The sequence below is a fragment of the Odocoileus virginianus genome, chromosome 4 (assembly GCF_023699985.2).
Source record: "Odocoileus virginianus isolate 20LAN1187 ecotype Illinois chromosome 4, Ovbor_1.2, whole genome shotgun sequence".
NCBI lineage: Eukaryota > Metazoa > Chordata > Mammalia > Artiodactyla > Cervidae > Odocoileus > Odocoileus virginianus.
The window spans coordinates 86,761,932-86,777,650 of record NC_069677.1 but is presented as its reverse complement, the minus strand read 5'-3'; the positions used below and the strand labels follow the sequence as shown (position 1 = coordinate 86,777,650).

The 15,719-nt window shown below is 39.0% G+C and overlaps 1 protein-coding gene across 9 annotated transcripts in view; it reads right to left on the bottom strand.

The window, feature by feature from the left end:
- Positions 1-15,719, bottom strand: part of TTC3 (tetratricopeptide repeat domain 3) — a 123,267-nt gene that overhangs the window by 31,480 nt on the left and 76,068 nt on the right. For all 9 annotated transcript variants that reach the window (XM_020870871.2, XM_020870878.2, XM_070466979.1 and 6 more), the window contains 7 exons: positions 14,525-14,851; positions 12,104-12,355; positions 9,462-9,508; positions 8,429-8,485; positions 6,715-6,788; positions 5,307-5,471; positions 1,142-2,189 (listed from right to left, as the gene is read on the bottom strand). In XM_020870871.2, coding sequence (XP_020726530.2) covers positions 1,142-2,189; positions 5,307-5,471; positions 6,715-6,788; positions 8,429-8,485; positions 9,462-9,508; positions 12,104-12,355; positions 14,525-14,851 — 1,970 coding nt within the window. The remainder of the gene's footprint in view (positions 1-1,141; positions 2,190-5,306; positions 5,472-6,714; positions 6,789-8,428; positions 8,486-9,461; positions 9,509-12,103; positions 12,356-14,524; positions 14,852-15,719) is intronic.

Genomic DNA, 15,719 nt, shown 5'->3' with positions numbered 1-15,719 from the left:
ATGAGATGGATGAAACTGGAGCCCATTATACAGAGCGAAGTAAGCCAGAAAGATAAAGACCATTACAGTATACTAACACATATACACGGAATTTAGAAAGATGGTAACGATAACCCTATATGCAAAACAGAAAAAGAGACTCAGATGTATAGAACAGACTTGTGGACTCTGGGAGAAGGCGAGGGTGGGATGTTTCAAGAGAACAGCATCGAAACATGTATATTATCTAGGGTGAAACAGATCACCAGCCCAGGTTGGGTGCATGAGACAAGTGCTCGGGCCTGGTGCACTGGGAAGACCCAGAGGGATCAGGTGGAGAGGGAGGTGGGAGGGGGGACCGGGATGGGGAATACATGTAAATCCATGGCTAATTCATTTCAATGTATGACAAAAACTACTGTAATGATGTAAAGTAATTAGCCTCCAAATAAAAAAAAATAAAATAAAGGCAAAAAAAAAAACCAAAAAACTTAATGGGTAAGGGGATAACCAATAAGGGCTTCATGCATTCATGCCTTATTAAGGTTAACTACAGAGAAACCTTATTCTTGAGACTATTAGGAAGGAACATTTATTCATATCCCTTGTTTCTCTCCATCTGGTTGTGCTCTGTATCTCCCTCACTCCCCCGCTGGTTTGACAGGAGAAACTGGGCATGTGCAGCCCTGACTCTCTCTTTTTTTCTCTTTCTCTTGGGAGCTGCCCGTGCAGAGAGCACATTTTTCCCGTTCCTCTTCCTTGCACTGTCTTGGGGGCAAGCACCCAAGTTGGAAGGCCTTCTAGTCCAGCACCGCTGTGAATGACGGGGGAAGCTGCTAAGTCATGGGCTTCAGTCTTGGGACAGACACTCTCTAGAGAAAAGAACCACATCATCCTACTGCACTTTTATTAATTATCAAGGTGGTGCTTTGGCTCCATCTGCTGATTCTACTGCTTTATGTCCCAACTGGTGCAAAACTTGGATAGGAAGGAGGGTCTTACTTACTACACTCCAAAATTCCTTTTGGCATTACCTGTCATGCCCTAAAAAAGGGTTCATAAAGTCCATTATTTTACAGGATTTTAGTAAAAATAATGGCAATGAAAAATGAAGAGGAAAATGTAACTCTGATATTAAGAAGACTTTCTCATTTGGTCTTACCTGTACAGCAACCACCTGTGTACATGGAATATGTGTTACTTCATCGGTGCTTTCCGGATTTACTTCCCACGTGGCAGAATCTCCACAGCGGTCATCGTTTCTGCTAGCCTCACTCTGGGCTATATCAGCACTATTTGAGCTGTACTCTGACTTCACCGGTGTTTCCAAAGATTCCTCAAGGATCTGTGTTTCGGAGGCAATCTGGCTACCAGGGGCATTCTCAGCACTGAAATGATGAGACTCAAAGTGCAGCTCCGTTATGTCACTTGCTACAAAAGATGGCACCACAGGTATTGGTCTCTGCAGGTGATACTCAGCAGGAACGCTGGCCAGAGGGGTGTAAATGCTATACTGGGGCAAAGTCGGTAACACGCTGATGAAGGCTGGTGGTGTCTGGGTGATGTCAAACCCCCGAAAGGGAAGGTATGTACAGTATCCTGTGACCAGCTGGGGTCGAGGCCAATAGGTCGCTTTCACTTCCTCGGGAACTGGTTTGGGAGAATTAGAGGAGACTGGCTTGTGACCAGTCTCCTCAGAAACTGGCCTGGGAGAATCAGAAGACACCCCTTTGGGCTTCTCATCCTCAGAAACTGATCTGGAAGAATTGTCAGAAACTGGTTTTGGCTTCCCAGTGTCACGAGCTGACTGGGGAGAATTGGCAGATGCAGGCTGAGGCCTCATTTCCTCGGAAGCTGGTGCTGAAGGTACCTCGGACACTGGTTTAGATATTACATCTGGTTTAAATTCCCTAGCAGTTGGATTCAGTGGTAGTTTAACTCGCAAACACTCTCCTGTTTTTGAAATTTCTTCTACTTTTGTCTTAATGTTTTTCTTCTTTCTTTTTTTCTTGAGCCGTAACGCGACTTTCTTCAACGCAATACAGTTGTCAATCACAACAAAACGAGGACACCCCAGGAGAAACGCTTTCAAACCTCCTGCTTTTTCTAGTATCTGTCGTGTTTCTTCTGGGAAGAACTCATATTCTTCAGAAAACATCTTGTTATTCATGTCCAAGGGACCATGTTCCTCCAACAACTGAGAGAAATAGCTAGGCAAAAAAATGTACATGTGTTATTATAAGGAAGCACCTACACATGGTTTTCTGAAAAAAATATTTCTCAAAAATTTCCCCAAAGCAAAATACTATTTCTAACTGACCTGAACACCTCCTCAACAAACATATTATACTCATATTAAATCTGAGAAAGGCTAACTGTAATCAATGATACTACAAACAAAAGTTTACTCCTCAGAAAATAATCCTTTAAAAGATATTTTTTGTAGAGAAAAAAAAGACTAAAAAGTTATTTTTTATAAGCTGTGATTAAATAATCATTCAAAATACATACATATATATTTTTAATACTTGCTTCTGGATTTAAAAAAATATATATTTATTTATTTGGCTACCCCTCGTCTTAGTTGTGGCAAGTGAGATCTTTATTTGTAGCATGTGGATCTAGCTCCCTGACCAGGGATCAAACCCACGCCTCCTGCAATAGAAGTGCATAGAATCACTGGACTGCCAGGGAAGTCTCTGTAATATGTTTTCATGTATCTACTGGCCATCTATATGTCTTTCTTTGGGAAAATGTTTATTTGAATCCTCTGCCCACTTCTAAACTGAACTGTTTTTTTTTTTTTTTGCTATTGAGTTGCCTCAGTTCTTCATACATTTTGGGTATTAACTCCTTACCAGATATATGATTGCAAATATGTGTATACATATTTTCATAATTGAATGATGACCATTAGTGTCTTAAACGATCCTTGATGGACTGCCATAGTGCCTGTGCATGTCACTGTCAGCACGGGGCCAAGGGGTAGAAATGGGAAAAATATTTCAGAAAGCATCCCCATCCCAGTGCTCTAGGTGTGCCCCTCTGAAAAACCACTATTTTCTACACGCTGATGATTCCTTTCTTTTTAAAGAAGTAGATTAAAGATCAGGACCCAATTTCCTCTTTCTTGGAAGAAAGCATGACAAGTAAGCAAGAACCACATGTTCTTTCTGGTAAGCAAAAACTGACAGGGAAAAAAAACATGATTCTTATTTCACAAAGTTATTTTTATTTGCAACACACTGTGATTCAACCTATGATCAATTTCACTCTCCTGCTATCTGTAAGCTACATGCTAGGATCACATCTTCTACTTTCTTTTTGAAACCTTCCACTTTAACTGGTTAGTAAATCTTGACTAATTAACACTACTAAAGAACTGTTAGGAAAAACTAAATGCAGAATACCATATACTACCTGCACTGTAGATACACTATCTGCAACATATAATACCATATACTATAACAGTATATAATACCATATACTGTCTGAATGCAGAATACCATATACTTCAACTATTTGTATTATAAAACATTAGAAGGAAGGGGGTCACTGAAAACAAATCAGTCCAATTCCCTACTTTAAAGTGAAATATTTAAGTCAAGAAAGAAAGCAGTTATCACAATATTCTTAACTCCATATATATTACGCTTTCTATTCTACATTCTTTTCAGATAGAAAAGTTTAGTTTTTCTTTTACCCATTGGCCAATTAAAATATCATCTTTAAGCCAATCATCACTAATGTTTATTTTTGAAAATTCAAAGAAAGAATTAAGTTCTGAGGTGTGACTTCCTGTAACTTCCCGACTTTCTCCTATTATAAGATATAAACTCCATTTCAAAATACACAAACAAATCAACCTCTTTTTTTCTCATAAAGTTACTTAATTTCTTTCCACTTATAAAGGTAATGTAGTCTTTAAGAAGCAAACTCCTGAAAACTACAGTTTAGCTTCAGTTTAGATGCTTGAAGCAAAGTCTAGCATCTTTAAGAAATACTAGTATGGTCCCCTGGAGAAGGAAATGGCTACCCACTCCAGTACTCTTGCCTGGAGAATCCCAGGGACAGATGAGCCTGGCGGGCTATAGTCCATGGGGTCGCAAAAGGTCGGACACAACTGAGTGACTGAACAACAATAACAGTATAGTTTTATAGCTGATTCCAGGTTGTCATCCAGTTCTCTGGGAATATGATTTGTTCAGCACTTCAACTCTGAAGAAAAACTATGAAGAGGGATCCAAGAGCATATAACTAAATTGAAGAGGAATAATGCAACTGAGAAAAATAGAAAAAATAACCAAATTACAGAGGAGTGATGGATTTTCCAGGAATTCGCTTACAAATTAATTTTCTATTGCAGATCTCAGCCCCTCATCATCTTTCCCTAAAGAAAGCATCACGTACTACTTATTAATCCCAAGCTTTTAAAAAAAAGAAAAAAAAAAGGCAAATGCTTTTTAGATTTTCCTGAACTCTATTACTCTATCCACCCCCCTCAGACTTGACTTTAGTGTTAATTTTTTTCTTCTTCTTCTTTTTTTAAAAATTTATTTTTTTTTTTTTGGCCACACAGCATGTGGGATCTTAGGTCCCCGACCAAGGATCACAACTGTGCCCCTGCAGAGTCCTAACTTTACTGAACCACTAGGGAAGTTCCCTGGTGTTAATTTCACATTCACATTTTCAAACCAAAAGTAATTCAGCCCAAAGTTTCTTAGAAGAAAAAGTCTATTTCTCTTTTCCTAGATGAATGTCGGGAGGTCAAGTTTTCAGTAGAAAACAGAGATACAGGGTTCTGTATCTGTACTACCACCCCAGCTGGACAGCTCTCTCAGCAGTAGTCACCAGATCCTGGTATCCCTTCCCAGTGAAGGGTAATACTTCACCAAGCCACATTAAGTGTCACCAGGCTTAGGAGACACCAAACTACAACATCATATCAACGGAAAGACAATGAAAGCAAATAATCATACCATTCCTTGTCAAATATATACTGTGGAATTTATGATAAAAGATTATGGGTGGAAGCTTCATTTATCATTCCTATCCTAGGACAGTTTTGGAAATACAAAGAATCTACATTAGCAGCTCAAACTGACACAACTAATAAACACTAGGGTTCTAAAAAAATTTTTAATAAAAATTTCTGATTAACTTTGTGTAATACATGACCAAAGCCATAGAAATACTTTTCTTCCCCAGAGTTTGTGAGCCAAACACAGATTCTTTTAATAAATAGAAAGGGACACAAATTTAAAATAACTTAAGATCTTTTACTGGCAGCCTCAACGTAACAGTTTTAGGAACGTTAAGACACTTACTCGTACAGAGTTGAACATTTCTGTTTTGGGTTTATGTCCCACAGCTTCTTATTCCGGACAATATACTCATTACTGTGCTGTCCATACAGAGCTTCAAATTCTTCTACATCCTGCCGGAGGTGATCGGGAACTACAAAGGGGCCTGCAGAATTTAAACTGCGTTTGCTGATAAAAAAAAAAACAAACAAATGATTTTCTCCTGAATAATAAACTTCTACGTGACCCAGAATAACATTTAAATTGGAATAAAGATAATGTATTATTCAACTTTTGGATGCAAAAACATACTACCAGAGAATTTAATGCAGAAAAATTAACTTTCCACAACTTTAGTCAAGAGGTACCTGAGTACTAAGTTCTTTTATTAATAATTATCAAGAGTAATTTCTTTAAAGTCTTCTGGTTTAGAAAAAAAAATCAATGTTGTATTAATTATAATGTGTTAAAAAGCAAAATGAAAGGTTTTATTACAATGGTGATCAATTTAAGTTAAAGTGAGACTGAGACTGGTGAAAGATACTTAAAGTTTTTTTGTTTTTTAAAGAGTATAAGATTCTAGCACTCTGCAAAGCTGGAGCAGTGCTGAGTGTGGGCTTTAAACCGGATTGCTGGCTTAAACTCTGGCTCTGCTGTGTATGAGCTTTGTGTCCTTGGGCACAGCCAACTGCACTGTGCCTGTGTTTCCTTCTGTGTAAAATGCATGTAACAGTATTTATCTCCAAGAAAGAAGAATGGATAGGATGAGTTTATATAGACATAGAAAGCTCTTAAAATAGCACCTGGTACATAAGTGCTATCAAAATATAGGCTCTTATTATTTAAACTTGAAACAATTCCCCCATTCAAAGAGTTCACGAAAATATGCAAAACAATTGTTACTACAACTCATTTAAGAAACGTGGGGGGGAACGTTTGTGGGTCTTTGGTCCATAAAGGAATATGATATAAAAAACTTACTTGCTATTCACTAGTTTTATTTCTTTTATCTACCCGTCTCTTGAAAACTCAGTTTCAACAACCACATCCACTGGAAATTGCTACTTAAGGCTGAACCATAATATCATATACAGCCTCCAAAATATCTTCCTAGTAATTATCAAGAGGACATCCTCTTCATTGAACATTTTAAAGAGTATTTTCTAGGATTTTCAACAGTATCCTATACATATAAATTCTCAACCTTATCAAATGAATGTTATCAACCCTCTGATTTTAACAGTTTATATCAATTCTTAACACCGACAGCCTACACTATATAAATCAACCACAATGGGTCACATAAGGTTGTTTTAACAGATGCATGTCTTGAGGCAGAGAAGTTAGGGAAACAAAAGACAAGTTTAAAGGACAACAGATTAATATACCTTTTAAGTTAAAATAAAAGCAAAAACTCTCAGACTGTGCTTACATATAGTCTTCACCTGAAGTGACAGTCTCATTGTTTGGTGTGACTGAAGGTGTTCCAGATCCAACTAACATAGGCTGGTTTAAAAAACAAAAATGACAATGATTTTCCACATTTACCACTAAAACTGATGAATGCTTCTATAACTATGCACAAAAATTGCCAATATATATGACTTATCTTACGACCAACCTAGATAGCATATTAAAAAGCAGAGACATTACTTTGCCAACAAAGGTCTGACTAGTCAAGGCTATGGTTTTTCCAGTGGTCATATATGGATGTGAGCGTTGGACTGTGAAGAAAGCTAAGCACCGAAGAATTGATGCTTTTGAACTGTGGTGTTGGAGAAGACTCTTGAGAGTCCCTTGGACTGCAAGGAGATCCAACCAGTCCATCTTAAAGGAGATCAGTCCTAGGTGTTCTTTGGAAGGACTGATGCTGAAGCTGAAACTCCAATACTCTGGCCACCTCATGCGAAGAGTTGACTCATTGGAAAAGACCCTGATGCTGGGAGGGATCGGGGGCAGGAGGAGAATGGGACGACAGAGGATGAGATGGCTGGATGGCATCACCAACTTGACGGACATGAGTTTGAGTAAACTCCGGGAGTTGGTGATGGACAGGGAGGCCTGGCGTGCTGTGATTCATGGAGTCGCAAAGAGTCGGACACGACTGAGCGACTGAACTGAACTGACTGATGACTTATCTAAATTTTCTTGTGAACAGGAACATAACATTAATTAAATTTTCAATAGCCAAAAATAGGCACAAGCTAACAGTTAGTTTCTAACACTCCAAAAATTTTTAAACTATCACTGTGGAAACTCTCATTTTAGATAAACGACAGACATATAATCAAAGATAAAAACAAAAGTTGTATTCGAACTTATAAGCTACTCTTATCCACCCCTAATTTTCAACCCCTGCCTCTCATTTGATTCTGCAAATGTGTGATAGCCATTAAGACCCTACCTTAAGGCTTAAAAGTAATGTCCCAGTCATCTCACGGGCTGGAAGCAGAGCTTTAGGTGAGCGGAAGGAAGGAGTCTATCAATTCTGAGACTCTGTCATGATGGTTAGTATTTATCTTTTTTAAGTCTTTATTGAATTTGTTATAATACTGGCTCCTGTTGTTTATGTTCTTTTGTTTTTTGGCCACAAGGCATGTGGGATCTTAGCTGTCCATCCAGAGATTGAATCCTTACCCTGGGCACTGGAAAGTGACAGCTTAACCACTGGACCACCAGGGAACTCTCAGCATCTTTACTTTAAATATTTAGGTAATAATTCCATTAATTAATAATAATATGCATCATGTCTTGTAATACAGATAATGACACAAGGGCACAGGGAAGTCAATTTGCCCAAGGTCACAGAGATAATAAAAATAATAATTGGTAGAACCAAGGTTAAGAACCCAGATCTGCCTGATCTCAAAGCAGCCTTGGCCACACTGAGAACAGCCATACAAAGTGCTACATTATGACAATGTCACTAGGAAATACCTAGAAAATGGAAAGGATAATAAAGAGTCTCTATTAAGAATTACTTACATATGACATGAAACTTAAACTTCCTCAAAATGCAGAAAACTGGCAAAACATCTTTAGAGCCTAGAAAGTCTTTCTCAACAAAGTTCTTCAAAATATCTTAAGAACTAGTTAATTCTTATTTATAAACTCAATTAAGAATCAATACAGAAAATACTCCATACCTTTGAATCTTTTGGCTTCTTTTTCTTGCCTTTGTTTTTTATCTTGGTAGAATTAAACTAAAAAGCAAAAAAAAAAAAGAAAATTATTGAACACTCAAATAATAGTATTATGAAGCTACCATAAATTATAAAGATACCATTCTGATTTTCATAGACTAGTCCTAAGTTCAAGTACATAAAATGTTTACCAACAATTAACACTTTAGTGTGTTAAGCCCCACTGTTTTGATTTATAATAGAAAATAAGAAAAATACTAAATGACACCTAATGCTATATAACTAAAATTAATCGTTCCAACTTAAGATGCTGGTACTCATGTTCAACAAGGTTTATGTCATTTCAAGTAATTAATGAGACTTACAAAGTAACTGCAGCTATGAGCTTATCATATTTTAATGACTTTCCTTTACTAAGCAAACTAGACATTCTGCACTTGGGCAGACACCAGGGAACCAATAGTGAAGTTAGAAGCAGCGTCTAACTTTCCATAGGGTTATGTCATCTGTGCTTCCACAGTTAGCCAGATAGGATCTGACTGAACAAAGACAAAATTTTAAGTACAGACAACTTGATCCTAAAAAAATCACTAAACAAGTATTTCTGTTCAAAAACTGCCACGAACTAATTAAGGAAGACAGCTCTGGAATTATTTTAACTTTTTAAGCTCAATTGTAAGCCACCCAAAGTCCATTTGTTTTCCTTCAGAACAAAACATAATTTTAATCATTACAAGGTAACTTCATTTTTATGCCATCAGATGACTCAAGAACTCCTTTCCTATTTCTATGATTAACATTCATTAGTTGTGAACATTTATGGACACTGTCTAATTTAAGCTGCAGAGTGTGCTGACTGTTGTTCCAAGAGGAAGACTGGGATTACCCTTTCTAAGAAAATTGTCATGTTATCCAGAAGTCCTCCAGATTTGGTTCTGGAGTGCCTCCTGGGATGTAAACAAACACCGGGTCCTCCCTCTCCTCCATCGGCTGACACAAATTAGAATAAAACACTGAAAATGATGAAATAACTTACTGGCACGTCACCACTGTCCTGTTTCCTTAATACAGTGCAGCGGCTGTCTGTGAGAAGACACATGGTTTTGTAAGGAAACGAAAGGCTTATATTGCCGTACGACACACCAAGTCCTTAAAGAAAACCACCCCAGATACTACTAACATCCACTATGTCCTACTCCTTATTTGGCTTTGACACAAGTTTAGTTTAGAAACCAAGAGCAAACTGACTGACTCAGCAGAAAACCAACTACTAAGAATCACGAAATTTCAATCCAACCCAGTACAACTTGAGTTTTTTCTAGACACCAAACTCTACGTATGCTAGGTGCTGGGAATACAGAAATGTATAGAAACGTCCCTGCCATCAATAAAGCTCATGTTCTGCAAACTACACAGAGAGGCAAACACCACAGCCCAGTGTGCTAAAGGCCACAGTAAATGCAGTTCAAACAAAGCTGACAGAGTAACGAAGTCTTCAAGGGGAGCAGCCCAAGGAGGGGTCAGGGAGGGCTGTAGGGAACAGAGGACTTGAGATGAACCAGCAAGAGGCGGGGGTGTGAGCAGGGACAGCACAAGGCACGTTTGGGCGCAGCAGGAAGTGAGGGGCACAGTCAGAGGGGAGATGGGAGCACACTGCTGAGCCCAGACAGACACCGTGACCTCAACCTGCAGGCAAAAGGAAGCAAGTGCTTCCCACAAAATACTTAAAGTGGATCAGACAGGTGTTCTAGAAGAGTCAGCAGGAGCAGCGTGAGAGAAAGGTTTGGAGTGGGAGGGTCAGAGGCATGGAGACCAGTTGGGAGACTACTGAGATCATGGAAAGGTTATTAAGATCCTGGCCTAGGAAAGTAGAGATGGACAGGGAAGGGCAAATCAAGAATATAGCTTACTTGACTTGGAAACAAACTAGACAAAGGGTAAAAGGCAAGAGGAAGCGTCAAGACCAATTTTAGCGTTTCCTGCTTGAAAACAATATGTAAAGCACTATCATCTTGAGATAAATCTCATATGGCTTAAGTCATTCCAACAGGGAGACATGCATACGGGATCTAAAAAGAGTTTGGGTCTCCCAATTATCACAGCACTGGTGATGTTATTGACCACTCTTAATTTATAAGATAAGCCATTCCAACAGAGAGACATGCACACGGGATCTAAAAAGAGTTTGGGTCTCCCAATTATTACAGCACTGGTGATGTTATTGACCACTCTTAATTTATAAGATAAGTGGATTTTGAAAAGTTTTTAACCAATATAATTGTTCCTTTAAATGAAAGGAGATAAAATTGAAAATGTTGGGGTAAGTGTGAGAGGCAGAGGTGGTGGATTTGAAAATCTGTTGGCTGGTCATTTGGTTGGTGGCTTGCAACCCTATGACTGAGAGCAGAGAAACTGTCACAACTGGATGGACTGGGTATTTTAGGCACAGGACACAAGAAGCATGGAAAATGCACAATGAAAGGGAATTGTGTCCTTTTGAAATGTCCCATGCAATCCAAACATGCACCAAGTTTTGCAAGCTCAGTCCCAGAACAGCATTTTATTCCCAGCAGCAGCAAGCTGAGAGCAATCAATCCAGGCTATCAAGAAGCATGTCATCCCCAGTCATGAAGCAGTGTCCCCGGAAAATAAAGCCACCCATATCTGAGTGTGCTCTCCCCTAAGAACCACAACACAAGTAAGCTTTTCAGTCCCTTATACTGTATTTGAATTTCATAATGCGTAACTCTTTAGTACAAGGCCAAAACCTTCTCATGTACTCTTTAAAACAAATAGCATGAACTCTGAAAGTCTAACTCCTGACAATACCTAAAGCAGACGTATGATGAGAAGGGAAAACGAGGAGGGCAGGGAGAGACAGTATCCTAACAGATAGATATATGTAGTACCAAAGATAAGAAATTTAAATTCAGAATTGTACAACATGTCTAACTCTGGATGTCAACTGTCAGATCCACCTCCATGTTCACAGCCAGGCGTGGACTCTACCCCTGCACCAAAAATTTCCTCTTCCCGAGGAGGGGAACCCCTCAGCACTTTTCCTGGCCCTCTCCTCTCCCATATCACAGTTACTTGTATATTCATTTACTCCCTTTTCTAAACATAAGGTCCTGAGGGCAAGGACTAGCATAAGCATTTCTGAATTCCTTGTTAACACACCTAGCACAAGGTGTTGAAGCAGCAGTAAAAGAAGATTTCTAACGAACTTAGTTAGGGGTGTAGCTGGGCCACAGCCTCGTTTTCTTACTCCCAGCTCTAGGTTCTTCCCACCACAGCAGATATGCTATCTGTTCTAGATTCTGCAAATATTGCCTCCTTCTGCAGGCCAATGTTTCCTTGAATGCTACAAATCAAACCATTTCCTAAGAAAGTCCACCCCTTTTATACATAATCTTTGCCATGACATTGTCAAAACACCTACAATGAGAATAGTCCATGTAATGTATCCATCTGAGTGTCTTGACAACACTGAGATCCACAAAGTAAAAAGGCTTTAGTATATTAAAAAAAAACAAAAAACACTGTTCTTAATACTAACTTCTCCAAATAAGCCAGCTGTAGCATAATGATTTTCACTATGTTCTTTGTTAAGTATCTAAGTAAGCTAGATCCTTTGAAGACTTTTTCCTTAGATACAAATCGAAACTGTCCACATACCCATTATATCAAAGAATTCGTCCAAGGCATTATGCAGTGCTGGGAACTTGTCTCTGTGTTCTTCCAGCAGCCATATTAAACAACGCGCTTCCTTCAGTGACGTAGGCTCATAGAAATAATCGAGTTGCTTTCCTTCTATAGAGCCTAGCTTGTGACCATATTTCTCATTCCAGAGAAAAGTCATGATGCTAAAATCGAGCTCCTTCAGAGGAGCCCCATAACGAGAGAAGAAAGGTCCCGTGGCATCTAAGCCTGCAGTAAAAGCAAAACCCAAGTCAGAAGGAGGGAGGATTTGCTATAAAATCACATCCAGTTTCACATCTTTGAAAGCAGTTCTATTATAGTTTGCTTACATTTTCAGTGAGAACATTTAAATACTTGAGACTACATTTATTCAAGCTATTATGGGGTTCAGAAACACCATTTCACATGAATATGCTAAATACAGTAGTTCTTACCTATTAGTTGAAAAAAGTGGGCCAAAGGCTTCTATTATTCTATTTTTATTAGACTTAGGGGGAAAAAGGGATTTTTTAGCATTTATTCTTATTTATTTGACTGTGCTGAGTCTTAGTTGTGGCATGTGGGATCTAGTTCCCTGACCAGGGATTGAACCTGGGAGCATGGAGTCTTCACCACTGGACCACCAGGAGAGTCCCAGAAAAGGAATTTTTTAAAGACATTAAATTCCTTTAAAAATATAACAATAACTTTTCACTACTTCATAATGAATTTCATTCCAATTAGTACAAGCTAGCTAGATTTTACAATGCTTTTCTACGTATATTCTATAATAACAAAACATCAGTAATACATGGAACTTCAGAAATGCCTTTAAAACAGAAAATTGGTAAACTCTTCATCCAACACTTTCAAGAACTGCACCTCATCCCCTTGAACACCATGGCCCCTTACCTTCCTCACGAGATTCCAGGTGGTCACTATTCCTGATTTCACTCCCACTTCTACAACTCCAGAAAAAGGGGTGGCTGCACCCTCGTGTACTACTACTGAGAGGAGGTGAGCCCCTGCTGCATGCTAACACAGCCCCCAGAAGTAAGGGCTGGCTCTGCTCTCTGTCCCCACATCTGTAACACAGGACGGGTCACAGGCTCTCAGTCTGCAAATGAGGCAGAGCCTGTCAAGTCAAAACTACCCTGGACGGCTGATCAGACACAACAGCTTTGCAGAGGTCATGTTACATGAAAAATCAGTGTATTTAAACATGAGAATCAGCGACCATGTAAAATACTCACATGATACAAGGTTTAAGGCAATCACGGATAAAGAAATACCACATTCAAATCTCCATCTACAGCTCACATCGGAGCACGTGCTCGTTGAGAGGAAGGCAGCAGATCACACCTAGTACTGAAATGTTAACCCCGCTACTGCCCAATTTAAATTAATCTCTTTGTTAAATAAAGCAAATTAAAAGAAATATCAAAAACTTTATCATTTCCTTGTCTGACTGTTTAGTAGATACTAATGGCAACATCACTTAGGAAAAATTTTATGGGGCCAGAAACCCATGGAGACATATGTTCACAGCAGCAACATTAGTGATCAGCTACACCAAGTGTACTGCCACCTCACTTTGTCACCACTGACAGAAACTCAGTAGTGTATTCTCTGAAACTAGTGTTTCACCAGCTCCCGTCTTTAAGGCAGGTCAGGCGCATCTCTACGGGTCGCTGCTGTGGCTCCCAGTAGCCTTTTACCCAACAGCTGCCGAATGAATTGTCTACTGTGCTAGGCAGTGGCCACATCGGTCACGGGGACAAACAAGGCCATGGTAGGTGCCCAAGGACCCCAGACTCTAGCGTCAGTCGACAGCTTTCTCTGCTGCTGCCTTCCATGGTCCCTGAGTAGGTCTGGTAAAGAGCCTGCTTGAAGGTTCTTCCTCAACCAAACTAGGAAAATCAGGACAGAACACCAGAGTTTTATGATCCTGTGATTCACGATGCTGAAGGCCAGCCCCAGGACATTTCTCTTGATCCTTAGATACAGATCCACCATAGGTGATCCTAACCAATTATCCATAGCTCCATCTACTCTGCCATCCAAATTCTTCACAATCCCAGAGAGCACCCCTGAGCAGCTGACTCCAAGGGGTGCTATTTACCCAGGGGAGTGCCTAGTAGTCACAAAGTTAACACACTGACAATAGTTGAGCAAAACACAGGACCGGACTTTCTTACTGACTGGACTTTCCTGTGTTGACATCTTTCACAAAGCACAAGGTAACCTATCTATAAGGTAGCCTAAAAATTGTGAACTTCGGGAAATAGCATTTTTTAATCATATAAATCTGTAGTTCCACATTTAAAAAAAATCATAAATGATAGTAAAATGCAGAAGGATTCAGAGGTCTGTGTTTATCCTCCTATGAAAATGCATCTCTACAATTAAGAGACGTACCAAAGCTATTAAGTTTCTGGATCCAGGTGGCTAATTTTGGCTCCACTTCTTTAAGCTCACTCAAAACATGCAGAAATACCCGTGTCTTTACTCTGTTCTTTTCTTGGATCAAATGACGAATGACATAGTCCACTGCTTCAGTCAGGAAATTTCTGCTAGAAAAACATGTTGTGTAGTCTTCTGTGGTTAAAACCTTCCAAGAAAGCAATTCTTTGAGAAGCTTGGAAGTATTCAGTATCCCAGACTTAATCTTGTCAGCATATTGCTTTATGCACTGCAGAATTCTGTCATCAAGGAACTGGCAACTTTGGACATGGTTGATAGTTTCTAAGGATGAATAACAGTGGTCAGTAAAAAGGAGAAAGAGGACCAATTTACAAAAACATAAACTCTGAAAAACTTAACCTAATATTGTGTGTGAAAGTGAAGTCAAAGTGTTAGTCACTCAGTTGTGTCTGACTCTTTGAGACCATGGGGACTGTAGCCTTGCCAGGATCCTTTATCCATGGAATTCTCCAGGCAAGAATACTAGACTAGGTAGCCATTCCCTTCTCCAAGGGATATTCCCAACCCAAGGATCGAACCCACATCTCTTGCATTGCTGGCAAATTCTTTACTGTCTGAGCCACTAGGGAAACACATAGCAATATAACCCATGACTCAGATGTATTCTTTATGTTGTTTTAAATAACCTAAGACATTTAAAAATAGATCTATAAAGTAATTAACTTTAAAAGTGCCTTTAAAAGACATGAAAGTTCACAGTAAATCAAACATAACAAGTATCTTATTTCCTTCACTGGCACCACTCATGTAACATCTAAAAACTTAGTTCCTCTAAAATAAGGTTACTTTCCTCAACAATCTTAACTGAGCCTTATCGACTACTCAAATTTCACATTCAATAAATATGTTTCAGGGATGAATGTAAAGCTTCCCCCCCACCCCCCAGAATTGAAGGGATCATTGCTTCAGGTATAAAAACAATATTTGGTTGAATTTGGATAAATATGTGTTATTTATCTTACTGTTGAATCCTAAATCGTAGACCTGTGGAGTTACTGATTGCAGTATCTCAAAAGTGCATCTTCCTACCCAGGCATTCCCCCCAAAAGTGGCCATTTAGCCTCTTGAATCTAATAAATAACATACAAATACAAAAAATATATAAAGTAAATGATGTTCCCTAAAATTT